Source organism: Primulina huaijiensis, chromosome 9, assembly GCF_012295235.1.
Source record: "Primulina huaijiensis isolate GDHJ02 chromosome 9, ASM1229523v2, whole genome shotgun sequence".
Taxonomy (NCBI): Eukaryota; Viridiplantae; Streptophyta; class Magnoliopsida; order Lamiales; family Gesneriaceae; genus Primulina; species Primulina huaijiensis.
The window spans coordinates 314,049-334,134 of NC_133314.1; the positions used below are offsets into that span (position 1 = coordinate 314,049).

A 20,086-nucleotide genomic window follows, 5' to 3' on the forward strand; every position below is an offset into this window, starting at 1 on the left:
TTCATGAGTTCGATTGTGTAGGGGAAAAATATCTTACTAATACATGCCTTTGCCTTCCTTGACTAAATAAAGATGAATATAGTACTAAATCAAGCGAATTTATCCACCAAAAGCTTTGGTTCGACCATACATGTATTAGAGGAACCACAAAGAAATATTTCTAGATTTTCCATTTGGTTCATGATCCAAAATATGACTCCCAAGGGTATTACAAATTGCAAATGGTAGCTGAGTGCATGCAAAAGAACCTAATAGACACCATGTACAATGTTATGTACTAATCACTACTGACAAAGCATCTCACAATCTAGTCACTGTATTTCCCCAGTATCTCCAATTCAATACATCCTGCCGCTACATTCTGGTGCACCACAAAAACAATTCTTAGTTTTGACATTTCCATAAGAATCATATACCTGGCCCACCTTATAATTGTAATGATAGGTCAGCTCCTGCAAAGGCGGAATGTTCTCAGCAGCGAAAAGCATCACATGAGGCATTCTCTTGTCATCATGATCATACACCACATTTTGAGTATAAAGGTTAGGTGAACAGCTGTGGTTAATAAACCTTCCAACATTGCCATAACGAGCTGCGTCAATCGTGAATCCACTTTCCCAATAATCAACTATAATAGCATGTTTCTCAGGCATGTTGAAATTATGGCCAATGTCGAAAAGATACTCATCATCATCACCTCTTTTTTCGGCTTCCTTGTCTTCAAGAAGCTCCCCTGAATACTCACATATAAAACTCCCTGAAGGAATAGAGTTTAAAGACCTTACGCCCCAACCTCTTGACCCTGTTTTGAAGATCTCGAGTTTAAATTCGATTCCACGTTGGCTAACTCGGTTATAGCAGGAAGGAGGGCATTTACAAGAAGGGCCACATTCATACACAAGAGGTTTTATTTCAACAATGGCACCATTTCGGTTGTACGGGATTTCGCCCCCATTTTTAGTAGCACATTGACACTTGCGAGAATCAGAACATCTACCTGTACAATCACAACCTTTGGGTGAAATAGGATGGTACCAATCTGGATACATCATCTTAGAAATGTAGTTGAATGGAGGCGGCTTTTCAATGTTTAGAATATTAACAGCGCATATAGGAAAAGGCTCCTTTCCACCTGATATATCATTAACGCATACACCCGTCCGGGTTTTGGATTTATTAGACCTTTTCAATTCTTTCCAAGCAAGCTCAGGTTGGCCAAGATTCCTCCACAACTCGAACATAAACACCTTCTTGCCATGAGACCCAGTTTCCGTCCAATAACGTTTAACTGTGTACAGACCGTCGTATATGTATATGGGAACTTTCTTGGAATCAGCAGTCTTCACCTTCCATCCACGAACAACACGAACTGGCGTCTTTGCTGATATGCTATTTTTCAAAGCCAAATTTCCCTTTTCAAGCTTCTGATCTTCAGGTTCCTTGTCTTTCTCAACAACATTTCCCCCTTGCCCAGAATATATCAATATGTCACCACTCTCCATATCATCAGCATAAGCCCCAGACGCAACGATACTAGTGGCAACCGACATCTTTCCATTATATTTGATTGAATCTATGCCATTTTGGTACAGACGATGAATACCAACAACAGCAAGCTCCACTCTGTACTGAAACTCATCGCCCACCTGGATTCCAGGTACTTCTCCCAAAATCTTGCTCGTGTTAACTTCTTTTCCTTCGTCTTTAATATAATTTGCAGCACGAAGGTCAATCCTTTTAGAGCCTTTCTTGGGCTGCCTCAACTTTTCTTGCTGCTCGTGCATCGACTTTGCTTCTTCTTCATGCAAGAGCTTTCTACAAATAGCATGAAACAATCTCAGAGTTTCTCTCACTCTTTTGCGAGCATCACCATGACTGGAACTTTTAGGTCCCAAAGGAGGCAGGATGGCCTTAACACCATCAGGTTTAAAAATGTCAGGTGAGTATGCATCATGCCCATAACCTCTCTTATCAGCGAGTACTAATGCACCAGAACTCCCATTTGCAACACAGGGCTGAACAACTTTGTGATCCATAGATGTCCCACCTGAAAATTTTGACTTGGCAGAACTTTTCTTTGCAACGGTTTTGAACTTGTGTTGCCTGGAAAAAAACTGCTTCCTCGCTTTTTCTCCATTTGAATTGTTGCAACCAACTTTCACTTTCTTCCATGTACCATGAGTAGTACCCACCATATCACGCACAGCCTTCCTATCTGCGTCATCCACCAAACTCAAAATACCATGTGTCGGCTTCATTTTTTTGCTGTTGCCTGGCGAGTGAACAGCGACCTCTTTTCCTATGGGTCCTTTGGAATCCTTGTCACTGCCAGCAAACACTGCCCGGGACATAAAATTCTGGGTAGTTTCAGGCGGATGACCATAGGCACCATGGTGTTCCAAATTCTTAATGAGAAGTCTTCCATCAGCACCAGAGGAAACAGGAGCTGCTTTCTTAACAGATGGCCCTGTACAATCTGCCATAAGATCACTCTTTGAAGTAAAGCCTATAAATTCTCGTTGCCAAGATGAATTCTGCTTTCCCATTTTTCCTGTTCTAGTCCCACCCTCTGAACCGACTTTTCTTTTCCTATGAAGCGCCTTTGCCATTTCCCTTGATCCAGATACAGTTTGCTTTTCTTCTGGTTTCTTGAGTTTGACATCTTTTACACCTCCGTTGGATTCTTTAAAACTCTTAGGTCGAGCTTCCATATTGGCTCGCATTGCCCCCTGAATATCACTCGTTCCAGCACTCCTGATCAGCTTCTCCTCCAATGGCTCTCTTCCTGAATCATAACTCGATTTCTTGGTTGTTTCAGATTTTAAAACAACATTTTCAGCCCAATCCAAACATTCACTTGTCTTCAGCATCTCTTCCAGTTCCTCTCTGTTTGAGTCATTTCTCGATATTACCATCCCTCTTTTAACTTCATCTAGATAATCATTTTCACAAGTAAGCATCCGTTGTTCTTCTTTGGTTGGTTGAGGTGCATTTGTCCCACAAAGTGGAGGAAAATCACGAACAGCTGACACCCTTCTCCTCCGGTATTTATCCTTTGGCCTGTGTGTAGTTTCAAACTCAACTCTATCGCTGACAATTAATCCCTTGGGGGAAAATGACGTATGAGACAGACCTGACAGACCCACTTGATCAATAGCAGTACCAGCATCCAACACTGGTTTACCCTTGACCAATGAGTTCTGAAGCAACTCCATATGTTCCACCTCATTCAGCTCATTCGCTGTTGTCTGACCTCCATCTTCAGGCATATTGTTAAAAGCATCACTTTCCAAGTCATTACATAAAGCAACTCCAAGGGGTTCGGTTTTGGTTATGAAATCCTCAGCATCAATTAATGAACCTTCCATGGCCATAGTAGTCAGAGTTCCCACCACCACATTCAATGATTCAGCTGTATCTCCTTCAACGGGATCACTTATCGCCTCATGCAAATCAAAATCAACCCTAGCTGTAAACTCAGTTCCTGGATGTCTGGTTTTCATTGTCAGTTCCTTAACACCATCCATTCCCGAATCTTGGGTGTTACAAAATTTGGGAATATCAGTTGCATCCCCATCAGCGATTTTGCAACAATCAACACCAACTCTCAAAGTAGCATTCACAATTCCAGGCTTAAAAACGCTTGGTCCATTACCATTATTCTCTGCAGCTTCCAAATTAATTGCCACAGAGTTGGGACCGCACCCAGGAGGAAAGTCCCGAACTGCAGATACTTTCCTGGTTTTCCATTGGGGCATAAAACCATTATCCAAAGACCTTTTGTTCGTGTTCTGACAATATAATTCCCCATTGGAACCCGAAGCCATTTTCTCAAATCAATAACCTCTGGTAAATGGGTTCAATAGGACAACTACTTGTTTACCAACGAAATCTGGAAATTAACGAGTAAATAATGAGAATAGCAAAAATACTACTAAAAAACAAAGAAAAAGTATAGATAGAGCATAATTTACCATAATACGTTCACTTACACAGAATTAGAAATTCGAATTTGAAAACATATATTAATGGGCGAACTGTAGCAAGCACGGGGTAAGATGAAATAACACCGACAAAAAAACTAAAGAACGACAAAAACTACATACAAAACACATATACACACACAGTGATTCACACGTCTATGAAATGATAGTGCTTCAGCAACCACACACACCACATGCAAGTATGATTACACATACCAGATCAAAGTGACGAGACGAAACCAGTCAATTTCAAAACTCCATTGTTCAAAAACCGTATTAGCTCAAAGAACAAACGAAACAATGACAGAGAATTAGAACGAAGAAGAGAAAGATTCACCAAAAAATGTTCAGAAAGGCCTCTGCCATGGTTGATGACTTCGAAATGGAGTGTGCAGTGTGAAATTACGGTTCTACACGTCTTCCATTTTTGAATAGTCTAGTGTGAACGTCCCCCCAAAGTTTCGCCCCCACTTTAAGACCATTACCATTTCAGGGAACGTGTGTTTCCCATCATACCCCTCCTATTTTATTATTCTGTTTTCTTGAAGATTGATGCTACATGTACATCCATATTTGTATATCAATTTGTACAACACAAAAATTCATTGCAAGAATTCAATTGGTCAAAATTTCACTATATATGGAATACAAAATATAGCGATATAACAGTAAAATCTCGCGATATAATGATTGTAAATATCGTTGTAACGATATATTGATTGTATCTTTAGTATTATTCTTTTTTGAATTGCCATCTTGCCATTTTAATAAAATATAGTAACATACATTTTATTATTATTATGGTTCTCTAGCATATGAACATTTTATGAGCGGCCAAGATTTCGATTCTTCCTGCCATCGTTTTTTTTTTTAAGATCTGTCCCACATGATTTGCTCATTATAATTTATTTAGCTAGTATAATTTGCATGCTATTTTTTTAGTTAGAGTGTTTACTAATCATCACGCACCGAAAATAGCCGCTGCCCACACCATCAAATATATATAAATATATATATTATATTATTAAATTTGAGACATTAGAGTAATTAATTTTTGATATCATGATCTGTTTTTTTTAATTATATATATTAATAAAGTATTAAGATTTTAATGTAAGTTATATGTAGTTCAGCGGATAAAGTCTTTGTTTATTATACATTAAGTTGTAGGTTCAATTCTTACTTGAATCTTTCTTTTTCTTATTTATTTTGTAATTCATATATCAAAATTGCATTATAATCTCTCACTATTTTTTATAATTATTTTTGAATCTTATTTAAATTTAAATTAAATAAATTATAAAAAATATTAGGATGTACTAGTATATATTATTGTTTGCGTACTATTTCTGATTTTTTTTTTTCAAAGCATGTAACAGCGAGGTTACAATTGGCGTTTCCCGAATAATCGATCTGGCAATATGGAAATCGATCTGGCATTGTCATCACCCTTGTGCTCAATTAAAAGAGAACGACAATAACCGCGCACAAATTTTCGCTGTGATTTTCTCATTTGGATCGTAGATTCGTTCCCAGTTGCAGGGGATGTAGATTATACCGATTTCTTGGCTTTTTTACCGAATCGAAGGGTTTAAGATATGTCAATTATCAGCCCAGTTACTTGCTTAATTTACTTGAATTTCCGGGGGAATTTCTTTGTTGATATTAATGTTTGTGTTCATCTGGGTCTTGAGATTTTGATCTTATTGTGTTGCAAAAATGAGGGTGAAGAGTGGGAATGCGTCGATCCGGGATCGGACGCAGGAGTTTTTGGGGATAGCGCAGAGGGTAAAGAAGTCACCATCTTCGCAGAATGGGCCGAGCAGTAGCGAATCGAAGCTCGAGGAACCGCGGTCCACGGTGGCTGTGCAATCGGAATTCAATCGCAGAGCGTCGAAGATTGGGCTTGGGATTCACCAGACCTCGCAAAAGCTTTCTAAGCTTGCAAAATGTGAGTGATTGGATTTTGGGTTTCTTTCCCTATCAATAATTGGCTGTTTTAACTATTGGGATGCTGCTTCGATCGTGTATGACAGTGATTTATGGGTTCCTCGTGCATACTTTTATACATGACTGAGAGGTCTATTTGATTTATAATTATATATATTTATTGTACTATTATTGGTTGTTTTTCGTTTTGCATCTTAGATTTGGTGGTGCGGTTGAACAATAGGAAGTTGTGGGGATGGCAATTGGATCATTATGTTTTTAGTTCCCCCACAAATTTTAATTTTCTGGATGATGATTTGAAAGAACTCTTTAAATGCAAAAAAAAATTATATCTTGCTTCAAGTTAACGTTTATTTTTTGTAAACCTGGAATATCAACTGCACCACCATTTTTGGTTGGCCGCAGGTTTACACTTTTGCGTCAATCACATGGCAAAAATCACATCAGTCGAGGTTTTAAAACTTAATGAAGCTGAATATAAATGTGCTCGCCTATACACACTTCTATATCAGCGACCACTGTCTATCCTGTTTTTCTTATTATGCTTGAAAATCCTATATTTCTAGTTTGTGATATTGCTTTTATTAATTAGAGAAAATTGTCCCCAGTAGATCAACTGTGTGTTTTGTTTTTTAAAAAAGCCCTTTCCTATGTATTGAAACGTATACGAGAGGGCTATGATACCTTTTAAAAAATTGTCCCTTTACGTGGCCTGATCAAACTGATAAATCCTTTATACCGTAGTGGCTAAGAGAACTTCGGTTTTTGATGACCCCACCGTGGAAATCCAGGAGATAACAGCTGTTATTAAGCAAGACATAACTGCACTTAACTCTGCTGTAGGAGAACTCCAGCTTCTCAGCAATTCACGTAATGAAACTGGGAATACATCCAGTGATACCACTAGTCATTCTACCACAGTTGTAGATGATTTGAAAAATCGATTAATGACCACCACAAAGGAGTTCAAGGAAGTTTTGACCATGCGAACAGAGGTGAACTGAGAAATTGCTGCCAACATTCATATCCTGTTTCTCTGTTTCCTTTTTTTGTTGTCGAATATTTACTTAAATATTGTTTGTCCTACTCTCTGAATCAAATTACATTTTATGGGGTATTTTTGCAGAACTTGAAGGTTCATGAAAACAGAAGGCAGTTATTTTCTTCTTCTGCTTCCAAGAACCCTGCAAATCCTTTTGTTCGCCAGCGTCCTTTGGCTGCAAAGTCTGCTGCGAGTACCTCTGCTCCCCCTCTTCCATGGGTTAGCGAGACACAATCTTCATCTCAACTGTTCCCAAAGTAAGTACACGATGTGTATTTCGAGTCAGTTGTTGGTCTCAAGGATTTTGGTTTGCCTTTTCCTTTATTTGCACCTTTAATTGAAAAAATGGTGAGATTGACACGTATTTTTGAACAGTTGAGTAATTTGATAGTTTTTTAAAGGACTTGAATGTAGGTCAAGATCATATATTTTTTCTGACGAAAAAACTTCATAACATGCTCAGATGTGAACAGTTTCTTTTGCAGGGCTCAATTTTATTTTATTTTTTAATTGTGATACCTGTAACAGAAATCAAGTGGACGGGGAGGCTCGACCATTATTGCAGCAACAACAGAATCAACAGCAACAGCAGATGGTTCCACTACAAGACAGCTACGTGCAGAGTAGAGCAGAGGCTCTTCAAAATGTAGAATCAACAATTCACGAGCTGGGCAATATCTTCAATCAGCTGGCTACTTTAGTTTCTCAGCAAGGAGAGATTGCTATCAGGTTGACATAAGGGCCATTTGCTTATTTTATATATATATATATATATATACAGCATTCTAGTAGTAAATACTATTTACTCGGTTGCCTTGTATGTTGATTCATACCAAGCAATTTACAAAAATTACCATACACAAACATGACTTTTAGGTCTAACCAAAAATATTTAGCTGTTTTCAGGTTTTGCAATAATGGTTTTGATTAGATATCATTGGCATTCTAGTCTTGTTATAAACATTAATCATTGAATTTTTATTCAGAGTAGGCAAAATGCAATCACGTCATATTTTGAGGTTTTGTGAGCCTAAATTCACTTTCAAATACTTCATGTACTCGTATGCGTGAAATGCATTTTGAATTGGAATGTAGGATAAATGGTACGAAAATTGATGAAATGATTTATTAATTTGTAGATGATTAACTAGCACATTTCATTCCCCATTGGATTGGGATTACATTCATATATTTTAAGAATTATCTCAATTTGAATTGTTCGCTTGTTTCCTCTGATTGCATATCTAAGTCTTGGGGGGGAAATATTTGTAGGATTGATGAAAACATGGATGACACAGTGGCAAACGTGGAGGGCGCTCAAGGAGCTCTGCTCAAGTATCTCAATAGCATCTCATCAAATAGATGGCTGATGATCAAAATATTCTTTGTATTGATTTTCTTTCTGATGATATTTCTTTTCTTTGTGGCATAATACATAATGTCAAGACGGTTGCACCACGAAATGTAGTGACATGACTTGGTGTATTCATATGATTATATCGGAAAATTGTCGTTTATATTTTAGAGATGGTCTTAAATTTTACAAAACCTTTTCATACTATTCTCTTGTGTGAATGGCATTTGTAATTGCTTGGGGGATTCATGTGTATTGTCATGTATTTTGATTTATGTTGGATGATTAAAAGAAAATTTTCTAAGGGTCACTTCTAAGTGATGGTAATCCAGACTTTGTTTCATGTTCTTATTTTCTTTATGGAATGCACTTTAAATTCTTACACTTGGATGTAATGGTGTTGGTATATAATTTGCAAGTGAAATCTTATCCTACTTAAATATATATTGCATTTGGGGCGTTAAAGAAGAATACATAAATTTTCAATTGGTATTGATGACGGTGCAAACATATGATTTCATTGAAATTCATAATAAATGAGTTACATTGAAAATGCTGCTAAAATGCGAAACACTGGAAGTAATATGAGTTTTGCTGATGTCTCTTGGATTACTTTGAAGTAATGGAACGAATATTCAAGGAGGGTTCTTCACATTGCTTTCGTCTCCTCCAAAAAGCTCCCCAGTTACCATAGGGATAACGTATTCGATGTACAAGTTGTCTTGATTCTACCATTAATTCTTTACATCATTCTCACTGAAATAATCGTATAAATTTGTCAGTGAGTAAATCTTTACATATTTGAAATTACTGTGTCGTCTATATTATATTTATTTATATAGAGAACACGAGCACAAAATAAAACACAAATTTCATTTTATTTCGTGGAAAACATTTTCCTCGTATAAAATGAAACATAATTATATTTTTAAGTGAAATTTAATTAAGAAGATATAAAATCAATCCCTTTAATTTCAACAACAAAAAAATCGTAAAAATAAGATACGATATTTAAAAGGCCACCTTGGAAGTAGAATATGAAATATAGAGAATATATATTGAGTGTTTGTGAAAAGTGATGAGTGAATCATTCTCTCAAATGGTAGATCATGCCCTTGTTTTTAGTGTTCGACTATTCCTCGTGGCAGGATGGCTGCCCATGTCTTGCACAACCTATATTGCTTCTAGTCTTGTCACATCAGCTCTACGTACGCTCAATGACATGCTAATGATTTCGAGACATGACCTCCCACACCTGTGGGCCCAGAATCTCCGGTGGTCCATGATGCAAGGACACAGGCTGGTTTCCTGATTCGTTAGGTCTCCTTACACTGCTCGGGCTAAACAGTGAGCTCGGGCTCATTTGAGTGCGCGCTGGTCTGATTAGCTTCCCGGGTTGTTGCATTACCATGGATGATTTATGAAATAGCACTTCCTTCACTCGGTCTGGTTCTTACCCGGACTTCCCTTTATCTTTCTGATTTGTCCTCCTCCCGAGTCTCAGGATCTGGTTTTGATGCAATTGATGTTCTGAACAAGCTGAGACAGAAACATGCTTTACCATCTGGTTAGCTTTAATCTGTCTTTAATACTACATGCCATACTTTAATTGTCATATCGATCAACCCGTTAGGTAAATGAACGGTGCTTATCACTGTTAGTTTTTTTACCCTAAACAGCTGTTTTTTTATATGTAAAATGCATCACTCTTTCATTTTTTTTTCTGTACTTTTGAGCTTGTAAACAGGTGAGGGTGGACCTTATGGTGTAGACATCAATACCGGTGGAATAGCTGATTCGTTTACCAACTTTATATGGGAACCACCAGTTGTGAAGGTATGTTCAGCTCTCTTTGATTTGTGAAATGGTACGGTATGGTCTATTTGATATGCATCATACATCGAGGTCCTTATTTTTCTTTACATTGCCATTCCATAGATTCATGCCATAAATGCTGCGACTGAAACAGCTTGCTTGATCTCAAGTGTCGACGAGACTGCGAAAAACCCAAAGGTAATTTGAATTTTGGGCCTCTCTCTTTATCATTTCCCTTGAAATGATCTTTCATTACACTTCCAATCCTTCAACGCAGTCCGAGAGTGCTCAAGGAGATGCTGCTGCATGTGCCATGGGACCTGCTTTCCGGGTTCGTGTACGGGGAATGAGGAGACGATAGGCTTTCATACATCGATTCTGGTCGATCAGTAGATTTCACATTTCCAATTGCTACTCGTTTGACTGATAAATAAGAATTCGTTTTTAAAAAATGTATCTTCCAAAATACCACTTCGAGTTCAAATTGTAGAGTACACTTCCGGTTCTTGTATTAAAATGTTGTATTATTTCGAGAATATGTTTCGTACATCACTAAGAAATGACGTTATTTTTGGACTACTGGATATCAAAAAATATAAGAGCTTCTGATTTGGCACATGTAATCGTTAATTGAAACAGCTCCAAATGTTTTTGCTAACATGCCGTAGTATATTATATCATTTAGAACTATCAAAAGCAAACCCAAATTCCATTCAATTGGTTGCTGATTGTATGTCCAAAGAACTGACACCTGAAACTTTAAAAACAACAATCAACAGTACAAGTTCCTAATTCTGAGTCTGCATGAAACTACATAAAGTTCCAATTAACAAATTAGGACATCTATGCCGGTGACTGGTGAGAAACTTCGATTCAAGCCATGCCCCGAATACAACAATCTATGGACTACTTCCATAATTTAACGATTTTGTCGTGACTAGCAGATGCAACCAAACCTGCAACTGTTGATACGCCCAACGACGCGATCAATCCTTCATGTGCGGCGAGAGTCATGGTCTTGTTTTCAGACATGTTCCAAAGCTCCATTGACTGAACATAAACAAACCTTTCTTTCAGAAACATTAATCTCGAAGGCATTTGTCCATATATANATTACAGCTGAGGTCGTGTAAACAATCGCCTTCACTTCCAGACCTAAAAGTCCATACTCTCACTGAATCCTCACTGACAGATGCCAAGAGTTCTCCAGACGGGTCCCAACAAACGGAATGTATAGGTTTCGTGTGACCCTAAAATAAAATCAATAGATGCAAATTCATTTGTGAATGATCGAGGGCATATAGTTTATAAAATAACTAAATTTCATGATGGGAAAAAACAGACCTTTAGCGAATGCCGGCAAGCCTGAGTCTCTGCATCTAGTATTGATACAACATTTTCTGCCGCAGCAGCAAGATATCTTCCAAGACGGGGTTGAAATCTGACTTGGACCGTGCCACCCTATTGAACCAGAGAATCGAAAGTCTAGCTAAATAAATTTCCTCCGGATACGTTTGATTATTCAAGTTCATTTAATTAATTTATTTTCACCTTGAAAACTCTTGTACAGCTACCATTAGTAATACTCCAGTATCTTATTTCACCATCACCATCACAGGAGCAGATGAGATCTTCTTTGATGGGATGAAAGTCCAGTGACATCACACCCACAGAATGACCAGTGAAGGTTCGAAGTGAATAGCTAGGCTGCGATACAACTCAACACTAAGAAGTAGGAAAAAATTATATGGAATGAAAAGAACATCTCATAAATGAAAAAACATGATCTAATCATTGAACTTCTAGAAATGACAGGTCCATAATGTATAGATGAGAAGTTTCAGACATGGTCACTTGTCGAGTTATAGTAACATTAATCATCAACTAACATTGTCCGCATCCCAGACTCTGACAGTTTTGTCAAAAGAAGATGTGGCGAGGCGTGCCCTGCTTGGACTGAAGCGAACATCAGTAATAAGTAACGAATGTTCTTCAAGAGTAGATTTTGGCTTCAAAGTGTCCGTGTACCACAAAATTGCCTGCAACAATTTAGGTCATTTCAGATTACTTTCATGAGCAAGAAAATTCGCACTAGCAACATGCTCCTTGAGTTTCCCTAGTTAAAAGACAAAAATTTTGTTAGTTGAATCCCCAAACTTTCTGAACTCTTGACACTTACCTTCTTATCATGACCACCACTAGCGAGCAGCTTCCCATCTGATGAGAAGTGGCAACACACAACTTTACTAGCACTGGCACGAACAGAACTCACTTCCGTAAATGTGAAACCTGAATATCATAAACTCCGTATCAGACCACACGAAAATCCATGCAAGCACTAGAACTCAAATTTCTCTCCAAGACTCAAACATTGTCATTTTCTTTAAAAGCTATCTTAGACTCCCATAGCTTCTAACTAAAATCAAACCACACCAGCAACCATAGGAAATATCAAAATCAAGTGCAAACAATAAAATCTTTGGTAAATAATTTAGAAATCCACATGAAAATATTTATGTCTCCCAAAAAGGGCATGGCGCATATTAACAGACTTGAGACAAGAGAAAACTGCAACTTAATATGGCAAAAATCAACTCCAAAATGCTTATTAATCACAAATCCCAATAAATCATAATAAAGGCTTGAGGAATTTGAATGCAAAGCCTTTCACTTACCTTTGCTAACATCCATACCGCGGCCAACAGCATCTCGGGCATCTGCATCATCATGGGACAAAAAAGAATCCACATTGTCTTCAACATCATCCACAAAGCGATCCATATCAGCTTGCACAATGTCTTTATCATCCCACTGCAAAAATTGGATGTCAATGAAAAATTCGGCAGTTTTTATCAAATAGTAACACAACCAAATATGCCAACATGACGACTATTCTCACCAATTGATTTGATGGAGATGTAAGAGTGCCGGTGTTATCAGCTCCAAACATCATCAGAGGTTTTGAAGAACTGCTGCTGTGAGGCAAAGCAGTCATTGACATTACATCACCTGGTGTGTGAGTGGAGGGCGTTGAGGGAGCTGAACTTGGAGATGGACCAGCAGTATTTGCAGTTCCCGAGCTATTTGCAGGGCCTGAAGATGACCCAGGCTGCTTTCTCTTTCTCCCAGTCTGGTTTTTTGAAGCCTTGAAATTCATAAAAGACGACGTTAGGAATCTTTACATATACATACTCCAAACTATATATTTCATAAAATTCAGTGAAGGCTCATTAAGAACCATATCTATGAATTGTATTTTCTGGTGGCGCAAGAACTTTATGGCACAACTACTGTAGCATAGCTTTTGTTGTCCAATGGCAAATAGGAAGCCTTGCTATTCTTGGGTTAGCCATATATTTCACGTGTCTAGCTCCGATATCACACATACCAACATACATGATCTCCGAGCACCATCGATTCGTCAGCCCCTTCTACATGATAGCATGACTTCGCAGATAATTGTGTTGTTATTATTACTGTATATTTCTTTTTTTATGAAACTCGAAGTATTCTCAGCCCAAATTTAGCAGAATAGGAGAGCCCAACAGCCCAAGCACAATCTACAAACATCGAAGGCATGCTTCACCATCGAATTCACAGTCCAACGTGAGCGATGACACTTTGGAAACCCACAGGTATAGTTTTACCACCCTTTCTAATTTTTTTTTAAAAATTCTGTAGTCTAACTAGATAGTATACATTGTTATGCCCCATGCTTGATGACATTGCTGCGCATAAAATTTTCAATCCAATAGCTAATCAAGCAGAAAAAATTTCATATCCACCAAACATTAATCATTATTGATAATAGTTCAATAAATTGCTAATTAAATGCCACAGATAAATAATCCAATAATATATTTTGTAGATGAAATATAAAATATGAATGGATGTGAAATAAATATTGCCAAGAAAATAGACAATAATAGACCTGATCATTTCCACGAAAAGAATTTGAGATGCTGCCATCACCAGCAACACTTCCAGCTTGCTGGAGATTGTGATTCAAACTCTGAGGTTGCTGACCTGAGAGAGCAAGTTGTTGAAGTTGCTGTTGCGTTTGATTATTGTTCTGTTGCTGCTGCTGTAGTTGGGCCAATTTCAACTGCACAACAAATGAAAGATTTCGTTCACTAAACAATCCAGGACGTATGAGATCAGTAGCAAGGCTTGATTTTTCGAGTGAGATTCTGTGAAAGCTGTAAGTCAACCAAAAAGAAAACAAGGCAGCAAACTTTGAGCGCAGAACCAAGATATCAACTGAGGCAAAGTCACCTTCATTAGCATATCTGGATCTGCACGAATGCCAGCTTGCAAAGGAGACCCGATATTAGGAACTACATCACCGATAGCATTAGGAAGGCCATCTTTCCCAATAGACATACTTCGATTGTTTAAAAGCATTCTCAGTCTTCTGCTCTCTGCATCATTGGTAGACGGTGAAGTTAAATTCTGTTGTGCAAGCAGAAGCTGTTGTTGGTGCTGAGGTGTTAGCATCTGTAACTGATGAAATGGTTGAGGGCCCTGCATAAATGACTTCGACTGCTGGAGAAGTCCAGAGCGAAGCTGATCAAAACCCTGCAAAATTAGGGAAGAAAACTAAGAGATTTGCAGGCAAAAGAACTGAACAAAAGGCAATTGACGATATTTAAATCTGCAAAAGGGATTTCTAATTCATATTAAAAGAGCTTATTGTCTCTCAGTGGACAAAAACCTCATGGAAATGTAATTAGACCAACTAAGAGCCTCGAAACAGAATTTAAATTGACCATGTCATTCAACCTCAGATCTCTCCACTAAGAAATGGTAAAATCATTAAGCTGAAGGATCAATATTGATTGAGATGAAAAAGTTCGTTGTTAAAGGCATCACAAACCACGCATGCTGTAACAATTATGTATGGTCAAAAGTAATTTTAGAGAAGATTGAAAGGAAGAAGAAGAAGAAAAAGAGGTCTGATAACTCCACTCAAATCCTCCAACCATCATAATCAACGATGGATTACATTCCACGGTAAAAACCAGCTTAAGAGCACTTTGAAAACTGTGTTATAATCATGTAGTGTTTTACCAAATAATGAGAGGTTACAAATGAATCAGCAATATACTTACAGTCAGCGGCCATCCTTTCAATGTCAGATTGTTACCACCTTGATTGGACCCTAAAACAAGAGAAATGGAATTAACTACAGCATGTCGTAGGCAATGCAATCAGTTACTGGTCCATGGCACAACTTTGTTTCGATTATATGCTATGTACGCAGAGGTTCACCTTTCTATCATGTGTTAAATAAGTTACTCATAAGTTAAAACATATTATTCTTCATTATATTGAATAAGAACAACAAAAACTATATCCACCTATCCACATTGTTATACAAATAAATATACAACACTGGTGGTAATTCAAAACCGACAAGTGGATAAGAGTACCAGGAATTCCAATTAGAGACCCTTCAGGACCAGCAGCTCTGGGATTCAGTATTGGATTCATTTCAGTCTTGATTTCCTGTTTAAGCAACTGTATAAACAACGGTATCCCAGACTAAACACACGGAAAATTTCCCAAGAGAATCGAAGGGATAGAATACTGACGACTGTAGACCCTGGATACTGCTGGTTTCGAGCTTGTACTTGGGGGGACATTCCACCAGCTGTACCATGTAGCACTTGCCTGAAAACAGATTTTGTTCACATAAGAATGTAGAAATAAAAATCAATACTTGATATTCCAGGAATATTTACTAAGCGTCGATCTTTTTTGTCTCAATATGCTGATCAGAACTAACACAGATCTTGGAGATACAACCAAGAGGTCGGCAACATCCACTCCTTCAAACATAAACCAAATACATACAATCTCCTTATTTGTACACATACAATTGCACATAAGAGAGACGACAAATAGAGAGGGAAGACACTTGCAGTTCAACATTATCGAACAGACAAAAAAGAAACTTTAGTTGATATCATGGTGAACATACCCAGAAGGCTGGCCAGCTGCAGCAGCTGATTTCAAGATTGAGGCATGATTCGAATCCAAATGCCCACCCACATTATCGGCAAATCTTTGCTGAAATAAATACCATAATGTTAGCAACTGAAACTAAACCATGAATGTATGCATCCCTTTACGGGTAACTTGTACCTTCAAGGCTGCTTCATCCAAAGAATCCCTCTGAGCAGGGAGCTTTAATTTTTCCTCATACATCTTAGTTGCCAGCGCATTGGCAGTGCTCGGGTTTTGTCTCATCAGAGAATCATTTCCAACAATTCCATTAGCCGTGCCATTCAGGAGGTGGCCGCCCTCCCGACGCTGCTGAGCCTGTTGTTGTTGCTGATGCTGCGCCTGTTGCTGTTGGTGCTGTTGCTGTTGCTGTTGCTGTTGAGCCTGTCTCTGCAAAAAAAGCTGCTGCATCTGCATTTGCTGCTGCTGTGGATGCTGTGGCTGTTGAGATTGTTGTTGTTGTTGTTGTTGTTGTTGTTGTTGTTGCTGCTGCTGCTGCTGCTCTCTTGATTTCATTAATTGGGTCTGCATTTTTTAAATAAGGGAAGCTAGTGGTCGGATTACAGCACCATAATGTCTCCAACAGATTTTCAAGTACACGTGTAGTTAGACAATTAGACTGCTGTCTGAATTCCAAATTCTGAATACAGTTCAAGGCTCTATTTCGTACAAACACTTGGAGATAGTTTTGATAATTGGAACACAGAAAAATGTGCAAAAAACCAAAAGAGTGCGGAAAATTTTCTTCTCGTGATGTTGAACATGCAATGCAGTTGAAAAGATTTCAGTTAAACGTACTGATTAGAAACTCTTTAAGACACATGTGCTCAATCAAATTAAAGAAATTGGACAAAATCCTATAGCAGACAAATATATGGGCACGAGAAGCAAGAAATCTACTGTACTCTATACAAACGTGAAACAATGTGTTCTATTGTCTGTCAACCAGTTGTTTGTTCTACTTGTCATAAGCAAATAAAAACACCAGAGAATTTTTCCAAAACCCGGTCCAAAAGGGCGTAGGGAAGCATAGCCACCTCAAATTTTGGTGAAACGGTTTCTAATAAAGTTGACATCAGAACAGTTTGCTTCTGATAGATTCAGATACAACAGGGAGAAAATAAATCCATCTTGACAGGAAGAACATTTTCGCAAACCTCAATGTAAGATGCAGCAACCTCAGAGTGCTTTTCATTTGTCCTGGCAATGAATATGTCCCAAAACACAGACCACCACTCAAAGAGAAAACCACCAGGAGCATCAATTGCTGGAACACAGGCAGAAATATCCATTAGTTAGAAGGAAGTAAACACTGAGATAAGGAACACACTCTTTTTGCTCATCTTTCCTAGTACTCACCAACGGGATCAGATGAAACTTTTCCTTCAGCCTGAAATGCCTGAGCAGAAGCCTTCAAATCTCTCTTCACCAAATAATCGTGAATATACACATCCAACCTGTAACGATAGATCCGAAAAATCACCATAAGAAGACACAAAACCCGAATGAGAACGATGCAACAGCAACTTGTGAAGTAACAATATCCTAAATTACCAAATACACAGGATAGAAGACTGACATTAATATCCCTATCCGGCAAACTAAAACCTCAACAACAACCATCACATTCACAGCTCTACACACGCAAAAAACCCAGTAACACACACGAAAGGTCAAAGGCACAGAGAAACAAGTACCCAAAAGCTTAAATCTGGGTATCCAAATACACAAACCCAAGACGATTTAAAAACAGAAATCTTTATATGAAGGATTTTTTTTGGGGAAAAAAAACCTTTTTGTAAAAAACTTGAAAAGAACAGGCAAAAGGGAATGTCGGAAAAAGATTACTGGAACACAAGAAACTAAAAACTAACATTTTATCGGCCTCCCAGTTGGTCTGAGACATGTTTGGCCGTCCAGTAGCACAGAATACTAAACTCAGATCTCCAATAAACAAACTTCCCTTTTACATCCAAAGTTTCGGTCTCTGTAATACATTTGATCCAAAAAATACTCAAATCAGAAAAAAATAGTTACAAGAAATACTTCTCGATATCCACATAACAGGAGACAACAAACACAAAAGCCCAAGTCACACAATTACAACACCATATAGATTCAGAAGGGAAGACCAAGAACTCTTGATAGAACAAACGCACAGAGAAAGAACAAAGGTGTACACAATACAAACTAGCCAGCACCCCAACTGAGGTATTTCAAAGAGGAAAAAAGTGACTCTTTGTACATTTTCATGAATAAAAAGAGAGAAACAGATTTGTAGATAATATATTCGCAGAGGAATAAAGAAATTCCTTCCTTTTTCTTCTGATGATTAACTTTAGTGGTGTATTGAAGAGGCTGTTGCATAATGATAAAATCCCATATTTACATTTTACCCCTCTGATTTTATCAAATTTTCATATGAGGAACTTCTGCTGCATTGGGTTTCTTGACGAAAGAAACCTCAAAATTTGTGGAAGGTGTTGACGGCATGGTGGGTAGAAATGTCATTCGGCTTACAACTTTCCAAGTTGGGGCTTGTCTTTTAGTGTATTTATGATTGAGTCCTTTTAAGTTTTCAAATATACTTTTTTTTGAAATAATTTCTAAAACTTATAAATAATGATTTCTTTGTCTTTATTTTTAGATGGAAAATTTGCTTCAATGAAAATTATTTGTATTAGAAAAGAAATCAAACGGAATTTGGAACCAAACCTCTATTGAATGCGTGCAACTCTTTTACAGAGAGAATAAATTGAATTTGAGAGATCTGAAATATAAAAATAGTAACTATCACCGTACAATGTATTTATACTAAACAGGAAATAAGAAGCGTGTTTCTCAACTTTAACGTCTAATAATTTGTATTGGTTGATTAAAGTACAATACAAATATATATCTTGGCTACTCGCATGTGTCCTTTGATTTAATAGTTGATAAAATTGGTGGTACTAAATGTAAGTCTTGGAATATGACATGATGAAGCTGAATATCGAACCCTTTCGAATAGTGTTTGATTGCTCCGGTAAGCTTACAATGTGATGATCGAGGGAGAGGTGGTTTGCAGTCATCTGAATCTAAGATTCCTCAAAAATTTGGCTACTTGCACATGTGGCACTTGGGAGGAAAAAAGCCACCAATTTCCATATGTATTCGGATCACAGCAAGGAACACTTGTTTCCTTGATACACTGAAATTCAATCATTAGAAAAGAATAAGAGATAGGTGAATCGAGATCTTAAAAATTGATTGCTTATTATTTTGTTTTCAATTATTTTATATTTTGTTTGTTTCATTTTTTTTAGTTTATAAATAAATTTATTTGTCGTTGTAATTAACTAACAAGTTTAGCTTAAAGTAAATTTGTCTGATCAATCATTATGAGAATGATATTCGTACTTTGTACATTATATTATAACTCAACTCGTGCACTTACGATCTATTTGAACTTCAATTATTGATTTTATTGGAGAATTTACAGTACAAGAAAAGTTCAATCAAGTTTTTGGTGTCGTTGCCGAATATTGCAATTGGAAATTTTTTCTTTTAGTTACATTCTTTAGTTAATTTATCTATTTATTTATTGTACTTCATTCCTGCATGATCTACTGTTTTCAATTATATTTGTGGAGAAATTTTTCTTGTGCAATACTTCGATATGTTCCATCAAAAAGTAATCACAAGTATTGCCCAACAAAACGGAGAGTCGTTCTACTTAGCATGGACAGATTCAATATTTTAGCAAACACGTCTAGGCATTATGACTGTTCTAAATATTTTCTTAACCGAATTTTTTTTAACGGTTTGGATGCAGTAACACAAATATGGGTAATCAATGGAGCTATAGAAACTAGTAGTCCCATATTTCGCCTAGGTGTTGATGAGATGATACACTTGTTTAATGATATGATGGACTTTGACTACCATCAATATTGG

General features: G+C 37.4%; 3 protein-coding genes and 1 pseudogene across 5 annotated transcripts; 2 read left to right on the forward strand and 2 right to left on the reverse strand.

The window, feature by feature from the left end:
* Positions 1–99: 99 nt before the first annotated feature.
* Positions 100–4,465, reverse strand: LOC140984518 (uncharacterized). 3 transcript variants are annotated; one of them, XM_073451997.1, is made up of 2 exons: positions 4,321–4,465; positions 100–3,892 (listed from the first exon to the last, which is right to left on the reverse strand). In XM_073451997.1, exon 2 carries the CDS (start codon positions 3,825–3,827, stop codon positions 339–341), a length of 3,489 nt encoding a protein of 1,162 aa, XP_073308098.1. In that variant the 5' UTR covers positions 3,828–3,892; positions 4,321–4,465; the 3' UTR covers positions 100–338. The 3 variants fall into 3 exon arrangements, with proteins under 3 accessions (XP_073308098.1, XP_073308097.1, XP_073308099.1); XM_073451996.1 differs by having other exon boundaries at positions 4,200–4,453; XM_073451998.1 differs by lacking the exon at positions 4,321–4,465 and adding an exon at positions 3,993–4,053.
* A 920-nt stretch (positions 4,466–5,385) lies between these two features.
* LOC140985431 (syntaxin-32-like) lies at positions 5,386–8,536 on the forward strand. Its single transcript, XM_073453297.1, has 5 exons — positions 5,386–5,934; positions 6,678–6,928; positions 7,060–7,232; positions 7,504–7,704; positions 8,248–8,536. The coding sequence occupies exons 1-5, from the start codon at positions 5,703–5,705 to the stop codon at positions 8,405–8,407; spliced, it is 1,017 nt and encodes a 338-aa protein (XP_073309398.1). The 5' UTR covers positions 5,386–5,702; the 3' UTR covers positions 8,408–8,536.
* Positions 8,537–9,546: 1,010 nt separating this feature from the next.
* Positions 9,547–10,762, forward strand: LOC140984239 (T-complex protein 1 subunit eta-like). The gene is made up of 4 exons (XM_073451505.1): positions 9,547–9,896; positions 10,077–10,165; positions 10,268–10,342; positions 10,422–10,762. Exons 1-4 carry the CDS (start codon positions 9,743–9,745, stop codon positions 10,503–10,505), a joined length of 402 nt encoding a protein of 133 aa, XP_073307606.1. The 5' UTR covers positions 9,547–9,742; the 3' UTR covers positions 10,506–10,762.
* A 49-nt stretch (positions 10,763–10,811) lies between these two features.
* On the reverse strand, positions 10,812–18,492 carry LOC140984237 (transcriptional corepressor LEUNIG-like; annotated as a pseudogene).
* Between the last annotated feature and the right edge of the window lie 1,594 nt (positions 18,493–20,086).

Excerpts from the sequence above, each read along its gene's own strand:
- LOC140984518 (XM_073451997.1), bottom strand. The coding sequence starts at position 3,827 with ATGGCTTCGGGTTCCAATGGGGAATTATATTGTCAGAACACGAACAAA.
- LOC140985431 (XM_073453297.1), top strand. The coding sequence starts at position 5,703 with ATGAGGGTGAAGAGTGGGAATGCGTCGATCCGGGATCGGACGCAGGAG. Across the intron at positions 6,929-7,059 it reads TTTTGACCATGCGAACAGAG|AACTTGAAGGTTCATGAAAA; the intron begins GTGAACTGAGAA and ends GTATTTTTGCAG. Across the intron at positions 7,233-7,503 it reads TCATCTCAACTGTTCCCAAA|AAATCAAGTGGACGGGGAGG; the intron begins GTAAGTACACGA and ends TACCTGTAACAG.
- LOC140984239 (XM_073451505.1), top strand. The coding sequence starts at position 9,743 with ATGATTTATGAAATAGCACTTCCTTCACTCGGTCTGGTTCTTACCCGG. Across the intron at positions 10,166-10,267 it reads GGGAACCACCAGTTGTGAAG|ATTCATGCCATAAATGCTGC; the intron begins GTATGTTCAGCT and ends GCCATTCCATAG. Across the intron at positions 10,343-10,421 it reads AGACTGCGAAAAACCCAAAG|TCCGAGAGTGCTCAAGGAGA; the intron begins GTAATTTGAATT and ends CCTTCAACGCAG.